Below are 18,452 nucleotides of genomic sequence, written 5' to 3' on the forward strand. Positions count from 1 at the left end.
AGGCCTCTCTCTAACTCTGGTAAGACTGAAAATGCTTATTTTGTCCTACATATCCAATTATCACTTTCTTTTAGAAAACCTTTTCAGAAAATATTTTTTTAATGCTTATATTAAAAAATAGTTATCTGAGGAAATTACAAACATAGTGAAGGGTCATATTAATTGAATTTAAGAAATTCAAAAATTTGTCTCCAAAATTTTTAAGAGATTTTTTTGGAAAGTCAAAGAGTCTTTATGACAGTAGTTTCAAGTGGAGCTGTGGTGGATTTGCTTTGATTTGTTTTTTTTCCTTTCCCTCAGTACTGCTTAGAAATTCATCTAAAGCATTTATATTACAGAAATGATATAGCAGCAGTTTCAGCTCTTCTGTGCCTTACATGCTTGATTAGAAAAATCCCATTAATGACAGAAAATGCTAATCAGTAATGTGTTTTGCCAGCCACCACAAGCCCACGCATTCTATATAATCCATTGTTTATTAACCTAATGAAGGTCATTGTAGCTTGTGAAAGCTTGTGTGACAGCATATCAAAATGGTTTTAAAACTCTGTGCTGCTGGACTCCAGTGCTGGAATAAATCAAGGCTGGGTATTTACTTTTCAGACTGGTTCTAGCGTAAATGAGGGTTTTTTCTGGGTGGAATGATCATACTGTGCTTTCATTTGTTCATTATAATTGTTAAGACAGACAAACAGTGCAGTGGTGGCTAAGCTGATGGTGCTGCCATTAAGCAGCTAGACTGTCTTTATTCACATCTTATTGATTTTCCTTTTCTTTTCTTGGCAGGTGACATCACACAGAAGGGATATGAAAAGAAGAGATCAAAATTAATTGGGGCCTACCTGCCACAACCTCCTGGTACGTGTATCTGTGCTTGCAGTATATGAAGATGTCAAGCATACTGATAGTTGCCACAGTAAAAATCTGCATCTCTGAAGAAATATATGTGGCAGTAACAAAGCTATTGCTATGCAGAAAAAGCTTATTCCATCCATTTTATGTATATTTATATATATATATGTCCGCTTTGATGTGTGTGTACATTTTTTACATATGTTGCTGTGGGTTTGCCAGTCATGTCTCAGAAATAAAATCAGCCTGGGCTCCTCAGAGAGCCTTTGTTTATTGTAAGTAATGCAGAAATAGAGAGGAAAACATAATGTTGTAACTCATTAAGACCTAAGCCAAGTACAGCTTTCTAAAGAGAGATGTACACGAGAGTGGAAGAGAACCTGATAGGCTTTGTGCCTTCCTCCATTTCAGGTTTCCTGCGCAAATCTCCCTTTTGAAGACTAGACGCTAGAGAGAACAGCAACATCCCCAGAGTTCAGCTTGTTATATGCCCCTAATAAGTGAAGCACTGATCCTTTAGAGAGGGCGGGTCTCTGTGTTTAGGGATGGGACGCAGGTGCTGCTTCACTTGCCCAAAGATGTACAAAAATCTTCAGGCTAAATTTAATATCAAATAATTTAATGCTTTATTGAAATTATTTCATATATATATATTTATGAGAGGTAGATATCAGAGACAAGAAAAGAGCTCTGAAGAGACTCCAAATCCTGAGGCTGAATGCGCAGTTGTGTGTATCTCTGGAGGCCTCCGTTTTGTGTGTGCTTCCCAAGCTCTTGCTGGGGCTCCACCCAGGCTTGGCTGTCCCCTGAGGCCTGTTTTTATTGCAGGCCTGGGAGCATAGTTCCCTTTTTCTTTTGTAAAATTCTGCCTTTATGGTGCAGCTGACGGTTTTCTGTTTAAACTGCTCCTGTGTAGCAGTACACTAGCTAGCTCCATAGCAGAATGTTATTTTGGGGGCTTTGGATTTCCCTTGGTCTGCTCCACTGCTGAGAGCTCCACAAAAAGGATCAGCGTTATGGACACCTCATTTTTCTGAAGTGACATAGCCTGATTTGAGGGCAACAGTGACACTTCCTAACCGCTGGGAGCCATTAGGAAATGAAGCAAACCCAGTCAACAGAACTATAATCCCCCAGGTGCAATTATTAAATGTCTCGGTATTCTTCATTCTGGCTAGGCTATCAGAGCTCGTACAGCAGTAGTCTTCACAGGATGTTCTCATGAGACTTCCCTCGGTTTACTGAGTTACAGAGAGACTGCTACCTCACAGTAATCCTCAGCGCAGCGGTGTGATTGATAGCAGTACTTCATTTACAGTTAGTTGTATCTTTTTTTCTTCACACAAGAAAACATGGCTCTTTCTGCAGAGAGCTCGTAGTCTTCTGGTCAAACTGTGTTGTTGGCTGAAGCTGCAGGGGATTTATCATGCATATAAAGATAAAACAGGGAAGGCAGAGAACCCGCTGAGGTTTATCCTTCAAAGTCTCTGTTGTGATATTGAAGTTTTCCAGTGTAAGGAGGAGCAGAGAGGTCTCTGTAAGTCAGTCTATGGTCTCTGTAAGTCTATAGGGGGGTCCATTCAATAATTTGAAGAGGTTGTGACTGAGGAAGTAGCTAATTTAGTGCTGTTCAAAGTCAGGAAGAAATTCAGTGGATGTTTTTTGCTCCACCAGTTCCCATAAAATCCTGCACTGAGGATGTGAGACATGGATGAGTGAAGGAAGATTTTGATAGAAAGGAGAGGGAAAGAATAGTGACGTATTGTCTGCTGTTCTCTTATACATACATCAGTCTTGATCCTTTAGCTGATGGCTAAATGAATTATTTGATTATAGTGGAAGACATTACTTCCATTGTATTAAAGTATTTTCCACCAGAAACTGGTATTATTTGTGCTTGGGTCTTTGCTGTCTTTGTAGTTTTTGTTTGTTTTGTTCTGTTACCTTTTGGACAAAATTTAAAACACTGCATTTTGATATTCTGCTTCTAAGTCTTTACTCACCTGAATGGCTTGAGGTCCCTGCTCACTAGGAAGGGGGAGATGAGTCCTTACCAAGAGGAAGTAGGATAACAAAACAGATGCTGCCTTTTGTAAGCCTCTGTTAATATCTCTGAACAATTGCAAAATTACCAAATTAGTCATTCATTTGTTTGTTGTAATCTGTTTTGATGGGGAACTGCAAGAATTTATAAGCTTTGGTATTAGATCTTGCTATTAAAAGGGAAGCAATGTTTTAGAAATACTTTTAAAATGGTATGGAAACAGACATGGCTCCTTTGCTGGGGTTGAAGGCATTGGGCTGGATTTGCACTCTGTAGCTGCGTTCACCAAACTGAAAGTAAATCCCAGGGCAGTTCCCCTCTGTTCCCACATCCAGTCCTCTCACTGCACCTTTGCTAACATTACTAACGCCAGTGTTGGCAGAGTGGACCGTCGGCCCTCATTGGCTCCGTGAGTGTCCTGTAGTGTCTGTGCGTGCGTGTGCGTGTGTGCTGTACTGCATGGGGGCAGCCGCTCCATTCGTTGCTGTAACAAATGTAAAAAAACTAAACGTGAATTAATTAGTTTTTTTCAACTTGTTACAGCAGCGAATGGAGCTGCCGCGGTACGGTGTAGACTGCAACACAGTGAAGGAGCTGCAAGAAGAATGCTCCGCACTGCCAACATTGGTGTCTGTGACATCCGGGAAGCGGCCGCTAGAGAGCGAGCAGCCAGCACAGCAGGAAACCGGCCACTCTTTTATTTTCGTTTTGGTGAGCACAATGAATGTATCTTTTCCAGTCCTTATCTGTCTGTAACTGTGCCTCATCTGAAAGCCTCTAGTAGATGCCTACATCAATGAAATAGTCTAGGAACTGCCAGTGAAAATGTAGGAGAACCGAAGGACATCATCTAGAAGGCCATTATCAACCTCTGTTTGCCTAAGAGTGAAGTGATGGAAGGGAAGGAGGAATAATCCTTCTTAGTATAAGATGTGAACATGTTAACGTGTCTCTAGCTTCCATTGCATCAATACTACGGTTTCACACAATAAAATAAGCTGGCAAGACACAGGAAGGCATGTGTTTCTAGCTCCCTTTTTGGCACTGACTTCTTACAGAGCCCTGGGCAGGTCTCGGCATTGAGTCCACCAGAATCATGCGGAAGCTGTAAAAATCTAAGCACCCCTACTTCTGCACTATTTCAAGTAGAGATCTCTGCCTGAACTCAGCTCTTGTCCAAACCATTTGGAAGAGCCACTTTTAGGAATGGGTGTTAGGCTAGTAGGAGCAGACTGGTGGAAGGACTTTCTGCAGTGATACTTGTCTGCGATGTGGACAAGTGGGCATGAACCTAGCCATGTCTATGCAGCTGAGCCCTTCAGTAGGTATCTGTGCTGCCTCTGGGGGTGTCCTGTGGCTGATGGCAGGCAGATAGCCTGTTCCTACTCCCTGGGTTTGTAACAAGGATTTATAGGCCCCCTAGACAACAGGTTTTCTTTTGCCAGCCGTGTGGGTGCACAGAGGATGTCACCCCCTTCCCTGTGTGCTTGTGTACCCTGCCACCAGGCAGTCCAGACACGGTGTAAGAGATGGCTAGATGGAAGATAAGATTTGCAGTTCTGTCAGTACAAGATATACCTGTAAAAATGTGATCCTCCTCGACACACCCATCCCATCTCATTTTCAAACAGATTTGGTATTAAATGTAGGGAGAATCCATATCAGATTCTATGTTGTTTGTCATTCTCTTCTTAATGTGGGGCTGCTCTAAGGTTCCCTCTGTCTGATGTGAATAACTTTTTCTGCCCCAGTTATATTTTTTTGTAAAATAAGAATGATTAAATTTAAATGGCAATTTCAGGACTAGCAGAATTAATGATATAAAACCATTTAAGTGCTAAATGTAGGTGGTGGAAGGATTGAGTATATGCATATGTATAAACACATACATACATTGATATATTCCAGAGGTCTTTGTTGAGTTTCTTGGGATGCTATCATTTTAGAAAAAGGGTAGCTGTTACTTTTCTTGAATGGATATAACCCTAATGCAAAAAGGGGAACTGTGCAGCCATGTGGCTGATGCTCTTTCATGTGCTGTGGGAGTTCACTCTTAGGCTCGCTATTTTTGACAGGAAAATCCCAGAGAGAGCCATATTGTCACATATGCTATGCAGCAAATGTGTATGAATCTGACACATGGGGGACTTGCTGGATCCACTGCACATCTGCAAGTTGACTCTGCAATGCCTGCACACTAGGGCTGACACGTCCAGATGCTGCGCAGATGGCACAGACACAATGGACATTTGTAATCTTCCAGCCAGGCTGCCCAACATCCAGAAATCGGGAACAGATATGCTGCATTTGGCAGTGTTAATGGGAGAAGGGATAGGGGAGCCCCCTTTGTCTTTTCCATTAAATTCCCACCTGCTTTAACTTAGGGAGACAGAATTACAGCTTTGTTTCCTCAACACGCTTTCACCAGGATGTCAGTTTGTAGGTGGAGATGTTCCGTGCACAAAGTAATTTTTCCTTTCTTAACAAGTTCAGATGTCAGACATCTAAAAATAATAGTATAATCTGGACCTTTATGTCTGCATATGCATCCCAGTCTGTCTTGTACTGTGACCTTTCTCTTACTGCCTCTGTAGAGGAGGGGTCCTGACAGCCAATAGTTATAACCACTTAAACCGGCATTTATTTCAGAATAATTTTCTGAAGATTATCTTGATTAGATCAATCAGTCAGTTCTGGGTAAGATAACGTGAACAGCTGGATGCGTGCTATTAAGAGGAACCCTCCCTGGAAGAAAAATAACTAAATTACCTGTATCCCTCATAAGCTGCGTTTTTGCCCAATTTGCTTCCAGCGTTTTGCCAGGAAATTTGATTATTCATTCACAGAACAGAGAGACAATGTTGTTATCAATTAAGCTTTGCTTCTAACAGTTTAGACATGGGTGTTTCATTCTCTCTTAATCAAGTGCTGTGTCTACGCTAGATTATTTTCTGTAATTTCCCATCACTGGTACCACCAGTGTAGCTCTATTTGTAGAGTAACCATGTAGACCAGTCACCAGTGCTTTATTTATTATGGCTAATAAACCTGTGAGATGTAGTGTTTAAAAGGCACCTGCTGCTCCTTTCACAGGCCTCAAGACAGAAGGCTGCATCTCCCATGGCTCGAGCCGCAACAGCACTAGGGAAGGGAGGAAATTTTGAGCTATGTAGAGCAGAGAAGATAATAGATTGCCACAGAAGATCCCCTTACCTTATGAAGAAGTAATTTGCTCTAGAATTACAGGAACCAATTTCTGTATCCTCTATTATTAACATAAAACATATATATTTGTATATATCTATAAAAGTGTGCATACACTGGCACATTTATCTATGAGTATGTGTGCATACATTTGCTTTTGAATCTTACTGCTACTAGCCCTTTGGGCTGGAAAAATAAACTTGTCACTTATAATTTCATTTTCTCTTCCACAGACTAATACAACATTATTTGGATTGCAAAGAATGCAAGGAAATGTTTAAACAAAGCTTGATTCTGGAATTGAAATAAAACTCACATAATTCACTCTATTAATAACTAGTACTCCTAAAACATCTGCCTGCCTAATTCTCAAAGGTCTTAGCAAGGGATAACCATGACAGGGTATTTCAAAGCATACATATAAGTTAAGAACATGGATCTCACTGAAAGGCATATGCATTGCACAACTCATGGATGTGTTTTTGAAAACATCATGGTGGGTTTTTACAGATGAGAAACTGGCACACAGATAAGTGTTTAGTAAGTCTTGTTTTTAAAAAGTGTTTTTCGTTTGAATTGGTTGGATGCCTTACAGAGGCATCTGATTAAAAATGGAAGTTCTGAAAGCACCTGAGAATGATCCCTTGGAGCCATCACTGAAACAGCTGGGCACCTGCTTTGCTTTTGCCGTGCTGACTGAGAGCCCATTTATTATTTTAAGCATTCTTCATTTTTTGATGTCACCTCTGTTTCCCGTCCTGCAGTAAGACCTCATAACAGCAAACCTTATTCAAACTCAGAGCAAAAGGTATTTTCCCTCAAATACTTCACACCATAATCATGAGACAAAATTATGTGGAAGAAAAAAAATGAGAATATAATGAAATCAATCAGTGCACCAGTTAGTAATGTGGGCAGTGGTTTCAGCACTCAGCATGGTGTTTGTTTGGGGGGGATTCTTTTGGTACATACAGAGTCAAGAGGCTTTTTAAAGGAATTTGAAGGAGAACTTTGGTGAAATATCTGTTGCTGTTCATGGAGAGCACCGCTGAAACATAAGCGAATAGGAGCAAATATGAAGGTGTTTGTCTAAAAATCTGACAAACAGGTGAGGGAAGATGGATCAGTCAGAGGTGAGCAGTGATGGGTAGAAAGGAAATATAGTACTGAGGGCTTTGAAATGGCCTTAAAAAAGTTCATGCCTGATGTAACAGAGGAGAAGGAGCCAGCGGAGGTGTGTGAAGAGCTGGGCGACACTCTCAAAGTGAGAAACGACTATAATTCACCACACTGAATGGATGGGTCTGAGGCAAATTTGACAACTGTTGAGAGCTAAAAGAAGGATGTTGCACTACTTGCAGTCTGAGTTGACCAGCACATTGGTGAATATGTTAGCTAGATGGAGAGAGAGTGTTTTTCTACATGCTTTCCTATAAGAATCTTCAAATCTTACAGGAAGCTGCAGGCCAGCCTGGAGAAAATTAAATCCAAGGTGGCACATGAATTGCAGCAGTGGTGTGATGTCCACCACGACTGATGAAATGGGAAGGAGAAAAGAGTCCCATATTAACGATACTAAGCTTGAACTGAAGGCTTAACGTTTGCAAGGCAGTGCTGGAAGGCAAGGTCAAGATTTTAATTTGGACAGAAGAAGATAAATTTGGAGTAGGCAAGCGCATTGTTTGAAATCAGAACCAAGTACAGAAAGGAGTAAGCGTGAAAGCTCGCCTGTGAAAGAAGGCAGGATTGTTAATTAAACATATCTAGTCAGCAATTCCATCTCCTCCATATTTACCTAGCAAACAGCGGCTTGACTTTCCCAGCTAAATCTCCTTTGGCTTTGGCTGATCCAGTTGATTTCTTACTTGGATGTACAGCTGAGGGGAAGAGTGAAATGCCATACAATGTAGTAAGTACCACTGGGATGGTGTGACATGTAACCTGTTTGCAAAATACACACTGCGTTCATCACTCAGGTTTGCTTTTAAAACAGAACCGGCAGTCATTGTGTAGAAGCTCAGGAAATAATTCGAACTGAATGTAAATACTGTTTTTTAAACTGCGCTGCAGACACTACTTGCCTGTCCTGCCCCTAGCCCCCAGAGTTGCTGGGTTTGTCCTATAGCTGTATCCCCTGGGGTCTTACACTGTAGGTTAGTTTTAGAATAATAAATATAGCCCCTGTCTGAGAATGCCTTCTATTTCTTGTCGATTAGACATTTCAGCTTTTAAACATTTTTAGATTCAAAATTTTGACACTGTCATAGGAATAATAGATACATCAAAGCAGCTTGTCAGCTGTCATTAAGGAAACAATTGTCCTCTGTTGGAGAGGGCAATGCAGCTCTTGCCACATTATCTGCACTTAGCACTGCAATTTAACTACAGAAAGAAGCAGTAAAGACTGGAAGGGAGGAACAAAGAGGTGAAGGGGAAAAATGAAGGAAAGAGGTGAAGCCTGCTTCCAGCTGACAGTTTTGTGTCTTCCATGCACTAAAATGAAACTAGCCAACCTGCTAGGTGCTTGAATAGCTTTCCTGTGGTTCTTCAATTTGTAGATAGATACAGTAAAGATATAATCCAGCTTGCAGATTAAGATTTCTCTATTGATATGTCTGTATTAAGCTGTCTACCTGTGAACCTGGTATTTAAACTCCCAATCCCATCTGAAGAGATACAGTTAATTCAGCTGATGAAACCTAGAGGGCTTTTCAGCTTATTCCAAAGTAGACACCTCCACTGGCCACCTGCATAGCTTTCCAGGCTTCACTGGGCTCACTTAGTTGCCTGAACATAGGAATCTAGTACTCTTCAACATTTCCTAAGGCATTAGAGACATCTGCACGCAGCTGGCACATATAAAACAGGACTTAAAGGGGAGGCATGCCTATGTGGTCAAGCCAGGTATCATACTCCACAACAGCTAAAAGGACATTGGGCTCCTCTGTTTAGACTACTGAATCCTGGCCTAGGTTTCCATTGTTCATAATGGGAGCTTAACTTAACACCTTCTTGTAAACACCTAAATATAGGTGTCTTAATCTGCAAGCTGAATCCCACATTAGCCGCATTAGATAAAAGAACTGGTATTTCTGTTAAGAGCATGGCTGTTTGCTCTGGTGCATCTGTTGCATCTTATTTGTAATGTGATGAGCATAATGCACTGATTTCTCATCCTTTTATATCAGTTATCTGTGTTCCAGGTACATGCTTCTAATATATATTTTGCTAAAATTCTTCATGACTGGTAACAAGTCATTGGTGCTTTTAAACTCTTGCTTTAGATGGAAGACAGGGGAGAACTGTTGCATTATTAAGAATGATGCTAGTTTGAGAGTGACTGTGATTGTGCCCCTCTACAGGGCCTGGAGTGACAGTGACAGTTTTCTTTTATGAAAGCCGTTTATTGCTCTACTGCCTCTCTAAATTTAGGAATTGATCGAGGTATGAATTCTTTAAGCCTATTACAGTACCACTTCCACTGTTTCACAAATACATTTCAGTGAAGCTGCACTTGAACAAGCATTAGCACTTAATCATGGACCCGGTGTGTTGGCTGTGAAAGCTATGAAATTTTGGGGTTTAGTTATGTTCAGAAGTGCAAGTGCAAAAAAGCTGCTTGTTACCGCACTGTTGCTGGAGCCTTCATGGAGGTGAGCAATTCTGCTGTTAACACCACTTGGCTGTTTATTGCAGCACTTCACTGGTTTCATGGCATTCGTTATTCTGTATGGCTTTCACTCCCACCCCGGCTCAGCAGGGTCGGTGCGCAGGGTCTGAGCGTTGTGTACCCTCAGCTTGGCTGCATGAGGGAGCCAGTACATGGGAAGCCCAGGCGAGTCCAGGCTGTGCAGGCTGCTTCATACTCCAGCCCTTTTCAGCAGGAACCATCGTGAGGTCCTTACTGCATCTCCAAAGTGAGCATACGCTGTGTGTTTTCTCACGTGAAGGATCTTGGTACTGCGAGAGGGTCTGCACAGACAGTTGGTGTAGAGTTTCTACCCTGTATTATACAGCTGCGTAACTTCATTATGTAGATTGGTGCTGTCAGAGAGCCACGTTCACATGTCCTGCTCCGTGTTTGGGTGGGGAGTTGCTTACTGTTACCACGTTTATGGGAAAATGGGAAGCAAACCCATCAACTGATCTCCCGATCTCATAAAAGAAGAGATAATTTGATTCTCTCATTTACTTTGCCATGGCCTTAAATGTAGTGTAGGATGTTAGGGCTCTCCCTTTACTAAAGAAACTGCTTATCACTGATTCATATCAGAAGAAACTTATTTTAACCAAAATCATATACAACGTAGGAGGGAGAAACATTAGTTAAAGTGACTGATTTTTAAGATTAGGTGAGAAATTGCTGTATCTGTAGTGAGAGCAAGTAGCACTAAAATTGCTGTAATGGACTGGAGGAGGGAAGAGCCATTTTACAAAGGTTTTTTTTCCACAGTTGTACAAAGTGGTGGTGACTGTGGTATCGCCTGGCCATCTGCACTTCGTGCCATGGCCTGCAGCAGCAGGGCCGGCCTCCAGGCTGCCTGCCGGGCCCTGGCCGAGCGGGGCCCTGGAAGAGGGCTTCAGCCACCGCGTGCTGCTGAGGGAGCTGAGGGACTGCTGAGGCAGCTCAGAGCCAGAGGTCCAGCGGGAGGAAGCAGCGGGCTGGCACGAATTTTGTGCCCTGCCTTTCAGCTCTACCCAAAAGGTTTTCCTCCTATAGCGGATCTTTACTTGTAACTGATGGTTTTCTCGAATGGAATTTAATTCCCCCTCAGTGTTCATCAAACCTATTGCATGTGGTTTTGGTGTTGGAAAGATCCATTTAATCCCTTTTTTTCTTTATAACCAGGTTGTTGCACTTTGGTAGCAACACCTAACTTATTTTGGCTTGTCCTTCTTCACATGCCATCCCCCTGCCCAAGTAATTTGTTGTGGCACTGCTTTCTGCACAAAAACGCCGTGACACAGGAACAATTTGTGGGTGCATTTTTTTATGTTTGGTTTTTAGGTTTTTTAAAAAATGTATGTAATTTCCAGAAGGTATTTGATTACTGTGTACAGTACTGACAAAACAGCCAGTGACTGAGGGATGGATAGTGGAGGTTAGAATCTCGTACAGACTGAAACAGGGGTTTAATCTTTTGAAAGTTTTATCAAAATTAGTTTTGTTTTTGACTTTTTATTGCTGGTTCTCAGGGTGACCCAATAAGGAAAGAAAAACACTAAGTATACAAAGGAGGAGGAAAGATTTCTTTTGGTTATCTTTATACTTTAGATGATAAGTTTGCCTGACTAAGAGTATAAAAGCTAGAGAGCAAGTAAAATTTCATAGTAGTGTGGAGACAGAGCAGTTAAATGAAGATATTTTATTTGAATTAAGAATATGAATTAATAATCACAATCTGAGTATAAGAAAAGTTAAGGATTCACTCGTAGTCTTTTATGTTTCTAGCCAACCAACAACTTCCCCACAAAATCGAAGCAGACGTGACATTTCTGATGTTCCAGAGATTTAAGAGGGAGACGCTGTATTTTGAGTTCTGTTTCTGCAAGTAATAAGCGTACAATGCCAACTTTTAAAAAGATGATTATCATTTTTTAAGGAGTCCTTTGAAATATAGCTAGTACTCATTGAAAGTCAACACTGCATTTTTTGTTGTACCACTTTCTACATAAAAATTCTTGTTTTCCCCAACGTAAACTGTTATCCCGACCCCATAAGAAGGCATTGAATAGTTTGGAAATAGTAATGGAAAGGTTTTTTATATTGTGTTTAAATAGAAAAAAATGAACACATTTCCAGGCGTTGTTTTGTTGAATCCAGTTTCAATTTATTGGTCATTTGAATATTTAATTAATTATTAATCATTTAAATAATTTCATTAAAACTTTCCTACCATCAATCCTAAGTGCAAGAGGACTGTTTTACTTCTGTCCCTGTAATTATACAAAGTTTGTAATTATTTTTTAAAGGTAGAAAATAATAGAAAATAATAAATTTAATTTATTTAGAAACTTGTGTTACTCTGTCCCTAAGAATGTGCCTCTGTGCTGTATTAGACCTAAGTTGAATGAAGTACTTGCTGGGCTTGTTTAGCCAGGTTCTTCTATGGAAAAGAACAAGGTAGTGTGTTTTACCACTAAATATTATGGATTCAGGTTTACTTTCTTCTCCCATTGCCTATTTGAATTTTCCTGCATGAGTTTTTCACTTTATTGTTCTCTGGAAGTTGGGAAGTAATGCTGGTTTCTAGAACTGTGTATATACAATGCTGCTGTCCTGCTGCTAGTGTCTTTGAAGCTGCCTCCAAGAAAATACCTTAAAAAAAAGCATGCAAGAAAAAGGGATGAATACAAGGTTAAAAAAAGGGTGTTTGAATCTTAAATACTGGAGGTCTAGGCCTGGCATACTAAGATGCTGCAGGTATATATTATAAAGCTGAGGTATTTACATTATTTTGCTGGAGTAAATTACTCTTTCAGACTTTGATGGTGCAGCTATTGTTTACTTTCTGGCCCTTGATAACTGAAAATACCTATAGATATTACAGAGTTCCCTTCCCCCTTCTATAGCTTAATATTGTGTTTTCACCAACTGGTATCATCAAACCACATGAGGTTTTATAGACACATATATAAAACAAACTAGCTAAGTCTTCTTAGGAATTGTTTGTAATCAGTTGCCAGGAAAGCTTGAAGATCCACTGCAATAATGTCCCATTTATTAGCACATTAAAATAATTCCTGATTACTACTTCTTGAAAGGTCACCTGTGTGAAAAAAAACACCAAAATTGCAGGTTGTATGCTCTTCTTATGGTGTGTATGATCCTGGAAACAAGGTGTCTTAAGCAGAGGCAGAAATATAACCACACCAGTAGAGCTGACCAGAGGGAAGCACTGTTTAATCAATTGAAATTACTTGATTTAGCAACTGAATATTCACTTTCTACTTCTAGTGTATGCTGAACTCCTCCTCACTGAGAAGTTTCTGGAATCCAGTCAGAATGAGCTTTTTTTTTTTTTAATCAATGCAGGGGTGGACCAGGCATTACCACAAGAACGTCGAACTCCTGTTACTCCGTCCTCTTCCTCTCGATATCACCGTCGCAGGTCCTCAGGGTCACGGGATGAGCGCTATAGATCAGGTAAGTAGAACTGATGGCCACAGAAATGGAATGATAAATAGAAATGACTGGTTCTGTTCTTTGCTTTTTAATACAATTTTGTTTAAACTCTTCTAATAACTGCACATGGGAAAGATCCATTGTAGGAATATAAAGACACTGTCCAAGCATGCAGAGGCATCATTAGCAAAGCCAAAGCCAATTTGAGTTGAATCTGGTGAGGGATGTGAAGGGCAACTAAGAAGGGCTTCTATAAACACGTCAGTAGCAAAAGAAGGCTAGGGAAAATGTGGGTCTGTTGCTGAATGGGGCAGGGGACCTGGTGACAAAGGACACAAAAAATCAAGGTACTTAATGCCTTCTTTGTCTCAGTCTTTACTGGTAAGACTTGCCTTCAGGAGTCCTAAGCCCTTGAGACCAAGGGGAAATCTGGAGCAAGGAAGACTTATTGTGGGTGGAGGAGGATCAGGTTAAGGAACATTTAAACAAACTGGAAATATACAAGTCCATGGGACCTGACAAGATGCACCCACGAGTGCTGAGGGAGCTGGCCAGTGTCACTGAGAGGCCACTCTCGATTATCTTCGAAAGGTCCTGGGGATTGCGGGAGGTTCCAGAGGACTGGAAGAAAGCAAATGACATTCCTATCTTCAAGAAGGACAAGGTGAAGGATCAGGAGAACTACAGGCTGGCTAGCCTCAGCTTGATCACTGGGAAGGTCATGGAGCAAATAATCCTGAAAGCCATTTTGAAACATATGAAGGACAAGAAAGTGATTGGGAGTAGTTTGCAGGGATTTATGAAGGGGAAATTGTGCTTAATCAACTTAATAGCCTTCTACGATGAGATGACTGGCTTATAGGATGAGGGGGGATGTATATCTTGATTTTAGTAGGGCTTTGGGCACTGTCATCTGTAACGTTATTATTGACAAATCATTGAATATGGACTAGATAAGTGGACAATGAGGTGGACTGAACCCTTGCTGAACTGCTGGGCTCAGAGGGTTGTGATCAGCTGCCCAAAGTTCAGCTGAAGACCAGTCACTACTGCTGTACCCCAGAGGTCGATACTGAGTCCAATATTAACATCTTCGTTAATGACCTGGAAGTTGGGACAGAGTGCACCCTCAGCAAGTTTGCAGACGATACCAAACATGAAGGAGTGGCTGATACACCAGATGGTTGTGCTGCCATTCAAAGGGGCCTCAGCAGGCTGGAGAAATGGGCAAAGAAGAACCTCATGAGGTTCAGCAAAGGGAAGTGCAGAGTCCTGCACCAGAGGAGGAATAATTCAGTGCACCAGTACAGCCTGGGGGCTGACCAGCTGGAAAGCAGCTTTGCAGAGAAGGCCCTGGAGCGGCAAAGAAGGCCAGAAGTCCTTTCCAAACTCAACTATTCTGTGATTCTGTGAACACCACTGAATTTTATCATACTGATTCTAATTTGGCAAATACCAGAAGAAAAATATTTAATTGGAACTATAGCAAGTTGGGAGCATGACTATGCTCTAAGTAGAAGCACTGACAAAAAGAAGGTAAAATTAATTTTAGAGCTGAACAAAAAGGTAAAATCTCATTTTCAGATAAATGGGATCCAAATCTCTTCATGATGTTGCCCCAGATATAACAAAATGGTGATTGGTTTATAAGCAAAAGAAAATTGAGGTTCTGAAACTTCTTTACTCCTTTGAAGGTGTAAACTGCATGTACTGCACCTTAACTGGATGAACGATAGGTGTGCCTGGGTGCTGTTTCAACCACTACAGGGACTGCTATAGTATGAGCTCCCTTCTCAAATGACAGCCAGAGGCTGGTTTGTCTGCCACAGCCTCTCTCGCAGCTGCAGGGTAAGGGGGCTATGGAGAGCAGCGCCCTTGAAGCACCGTGACAGAGGAACCCTTGCAAGCGGGGAGTTACGAGCCAGAGGCCGATGGTTTTGGGGGACGCAGAGGAGCCGATTGTGGAAGTTCTGGATTGTGTTGGAGGAGAGAGACACATCTTGCTGGAACAGGCAGACGCATTGTGCTGACACAACTGGAAAATATTGTAGAGAACTCCTTACTAAACCTTTTGCAACATATCACTATGTCATTCCACTAGTCAAAGAGCTTGCCAGTCCTACTTAAAGGAAAATGAAACAATAAATGTTGGCAAAGAAAATTAATGTATGTCCAGACCCTTCTGATAAATTTGAAAACTCCTTTCTCCCCTCAGAAACCTTAGGTTCACACAGTAGATGCTGCCAGTTTTTCTTTGAATAGCGGTCATGTGATCTGCATAATAATTCCTTGACATACAAACTTCTAGAAGCTGCTCTCACATTGTACTAAAAATTGTCTGATTTCTACCCAGTGTTTTGAAATAGGTACAAATATTATTCTTGGAATTGTCTAGCTTATGGGCGTGCAACCCATGATCCTCATAACCCCAAGCCCTGACTCTTGTGAGCAGTTGTGTTAAGAACACTTGTATTTGACTGTGCATTGAAAGTGGTCTCCTTGAGCTACACTTGCCATTTGTAAACATAAGATTTTGTGTCAGTCTGGGGATGAGGGGTAGGAGACGTCATGCACAACTTCCCTGTGTGTCTCTTCTGATACCCCAGGAGCACTCTGAATTGCTGTTGCTGCTTCTTGGTTTCAGTTGCTGCTTGCTGCCTTAAAAGGAAGGCATGAGAAAATAATTTAATTACTTCTTCTTAGGGAAGCAGTCCAGAGGGGAAGAGCTGAAAGATTGTCTGCCTATGTTATATATGATCTATCAATCACTGTCAAGGTGCTGAATTCTGCCTCTGACTGACCCATCCTTATGACCCTTCCCCTACTATTCATTCCCTTTTCGAACAGCACCTCAGTTTTTACATGTGTTCAGAAATACACACTTGGGTACAGCTCTTCAAACTAAGCCGTTGCCCCTTTTTACCTCGGGCCTTCAAACTCTCCTTTGCTTGGGTGACTATGAGCCCTTCTCCACTGTGGCTCACATGCTGATACCATAGCTTACCATGCTGATACCACAGCTTATCGTGCTGGTTGGTTTTGTCTCATTGTTGTGTGTGTGCTTGCAGGTGTGCAAAAGGCCTGCTTTTGTATCTGTGTATCCATTTATTGTCTTTATTCAAACAATCCCTGGCTTAGGGAATTTAAAATCTTATTCTGGATATGTTCCGTGAATAGCACATAAGGTCCTGGCTTAGGAGTAGGGCTAAGCAGTGTAGTAATATGTATAAATAATAACTGCACAGATTGTGTTGATGAGAGGAAGAATATGGAAATCAGTGCAAAGGGTTGCTTGTTATTAGGGAAGGAGTCTAATCTTAGGAGAGTCAGGATTATGCTGTAAATTTTGATCTCCTTTGCTGGTCTGAAAATATCCTTGGTGTTAAAACTGGAAAGCTTGACAGTATTGTTGGGGCTTAAGGCAGGGCTTTGCATTCCTACATTGATTGCTGTATAACGTGACGCCTCAGCAAAATAAGCCCCCGAGCTCTCCAACAAATTGGTTTGAACAGCTACCAAGTCTTCGTTCACTCAGACAAAAACTATACATAGCAAATGTCTGCAGAAGTAAGTGTAAACTTGCATTTCAGTTCTGAAAGTTTATCAAATACATCATTTTCTTCAGATTTCATTTTTAGGAGCTTTGCTAAGATACAATGCAATGTTCCTATTCTAAATTATGTTTTCCCTTTCTATATATTGCCCCTGTGAGATCAGAAGTCCATTTCTGTCTCGATCTGATAAATCATACTCTCTTTTACTGCAGTTTACGAAGTTTTAAGTCAGATTTCTTCCTGGTTATCTTGTCTTCAGTTTCAGATTTGCTGCAGTTAGAAGCTTTTGTTTAGCTTGTTGTTTTGCTGTGCTTAATACTTCAGCATCTCTGCTCTAATCATAATACAATTATTAGATCCTTGCTGTTACCCAGTTTCAGTGCTTGTTATCATATTTGGCGCATCTTCCGGAAAAAAGCCCAAAACAAAATGAATGTGCAGTCTTTATCCAATAAGTAATTCACTTCTAGGAAAACATTTCCCTTCCTTAGTTTTTGCACAATTTATTTCAATTAACATGTGAAAACAAATCCTCTACTCCAACTCTGATCAAAGTCCTGTTCTGCCTCTCCTTTGTAAGGTTTTCCTAATTGGAAACCTACTATCCTGCGAGTCATCCAGCTCTCCTTCCATGCCTTTGCTTTTTACATAAATTTAGATGTCAGCAAAGATTGTTTAATGAACTCTCTTTGGAGACTCAAAATCATTGCTGCCACTATTATCACCTTCAACTTATGCTCTTTTATTATGGAAAATGTCAGACTGTGACATTTTAAATCCCTACCTATTTTCTCACTCCAGTCTTTTTTATTATTATTATTTCATTAATGTTGTAAGAGAGTTTTTCAGCACTATAACTTTGAAAACCTGATTTTCAGGATTTTTATCTTCTAAATAAAACTGACTTTGAGTTTGTGGAAAGTAATTTTTTTCCTAAATGTTTCTGGTACATTTTGCATATTTAAGATGGTTTGATTTTAGAATTCAGCCTACATTGAGAATTTAAATTTAAATTTAAATTCTTTAAAACTGGAAAGGTGGAAACATTTCCTGGCTACTTCTTTTTATACAAGGAGTGATATCGAAATCATAATGTTCCAGAATGTTAGTTTCTTTGATGATTTCTCAGATGTCTAAAGAAATAGGTAAATTCTGTAATGTGGTAACTGAATTAGTGCAGAGTTGAGCTATGTTATCTGCCCTGTATAAATTTGGCAGCTAGGTTAGCTAATGTGAATGAGCAGTAGTTAATTCAAAAGCACTTCAAAATGGTTTGTTTACTACAAAGTATAAAAATTCTCTGAATCAGAATCAGAAACAGGATTTGAAAAGGTTTGCCAAATGTCAATCATGGCAATGATTTTCTCTTAGCAGCTGCTGTTCCTCAGCCTGTGCCTATACTAGAACATTATCTGGGGGCTCAAGCTGACACTGAAGCCAAAATGTTCATGTAGGTTGGATCACTATTTCTGCCAGGAGGCTTTTCAGGCCACTGGCTTTTCAGGCAAGAAAACTCTGTCACAGAGAAAACTGGCTTGTCCTTGAGTTCTGCCTCTGTGTGCAGAGGAGATGTTGGCATCTGGCTCGATCTGGCTCAAGTTACGTGATGCTGCAAAATCAAGCACAGCTTTGAGTACAAAGTTAGTAACGGTCATGTAGATGTAGCCACAGC

The 18,452-nt window shown here is 40.8% G+C and overlaps 1 protein-coding gene across 1 annotated transcript in view; it reads left to right on the forward strand.

Annotated features, from left to right (window-relative positions):
* Positions 1-18,452, forward strand: part of DIP2C (disco interacting protein 2 homolog C) — a 331,587-nt gene that overhangs the window by 179,689 nt on the left and 133,446 nt on the right. The window contains exons 2-4 of the mRNA XM_067291920.1: positions 787-858; positions 3,440-3,607; positions 13,137-13,247. Of these exons, the coding sequence (XP_067148021.1) occupies positions 787-858; positions 3,440-3,607; positions 13,137-13,247 (351 nt within the window). The remainder of the gene's footprint in view (positions 1-786; positions 859-3,439; positions 3,608-13,136; positions 13,248-18,452) is intronic.

This window comes from Apteryx mantelli, chromosome 2, assembly GCF_036417845.1.
Source record: "Apteryx mantelli isolate bAptMan1 chromosome 2, bAptMan1.hap1, whole genome shotgun sequence".
In the NCBI taxonomy this organism is placed as follows: domain Eukaryota; kingdom Metazoa; phylum Chordata; class Aves; order Apterygiformes; family Apterygidae; genus Apteryx; species Apteryx mantelli.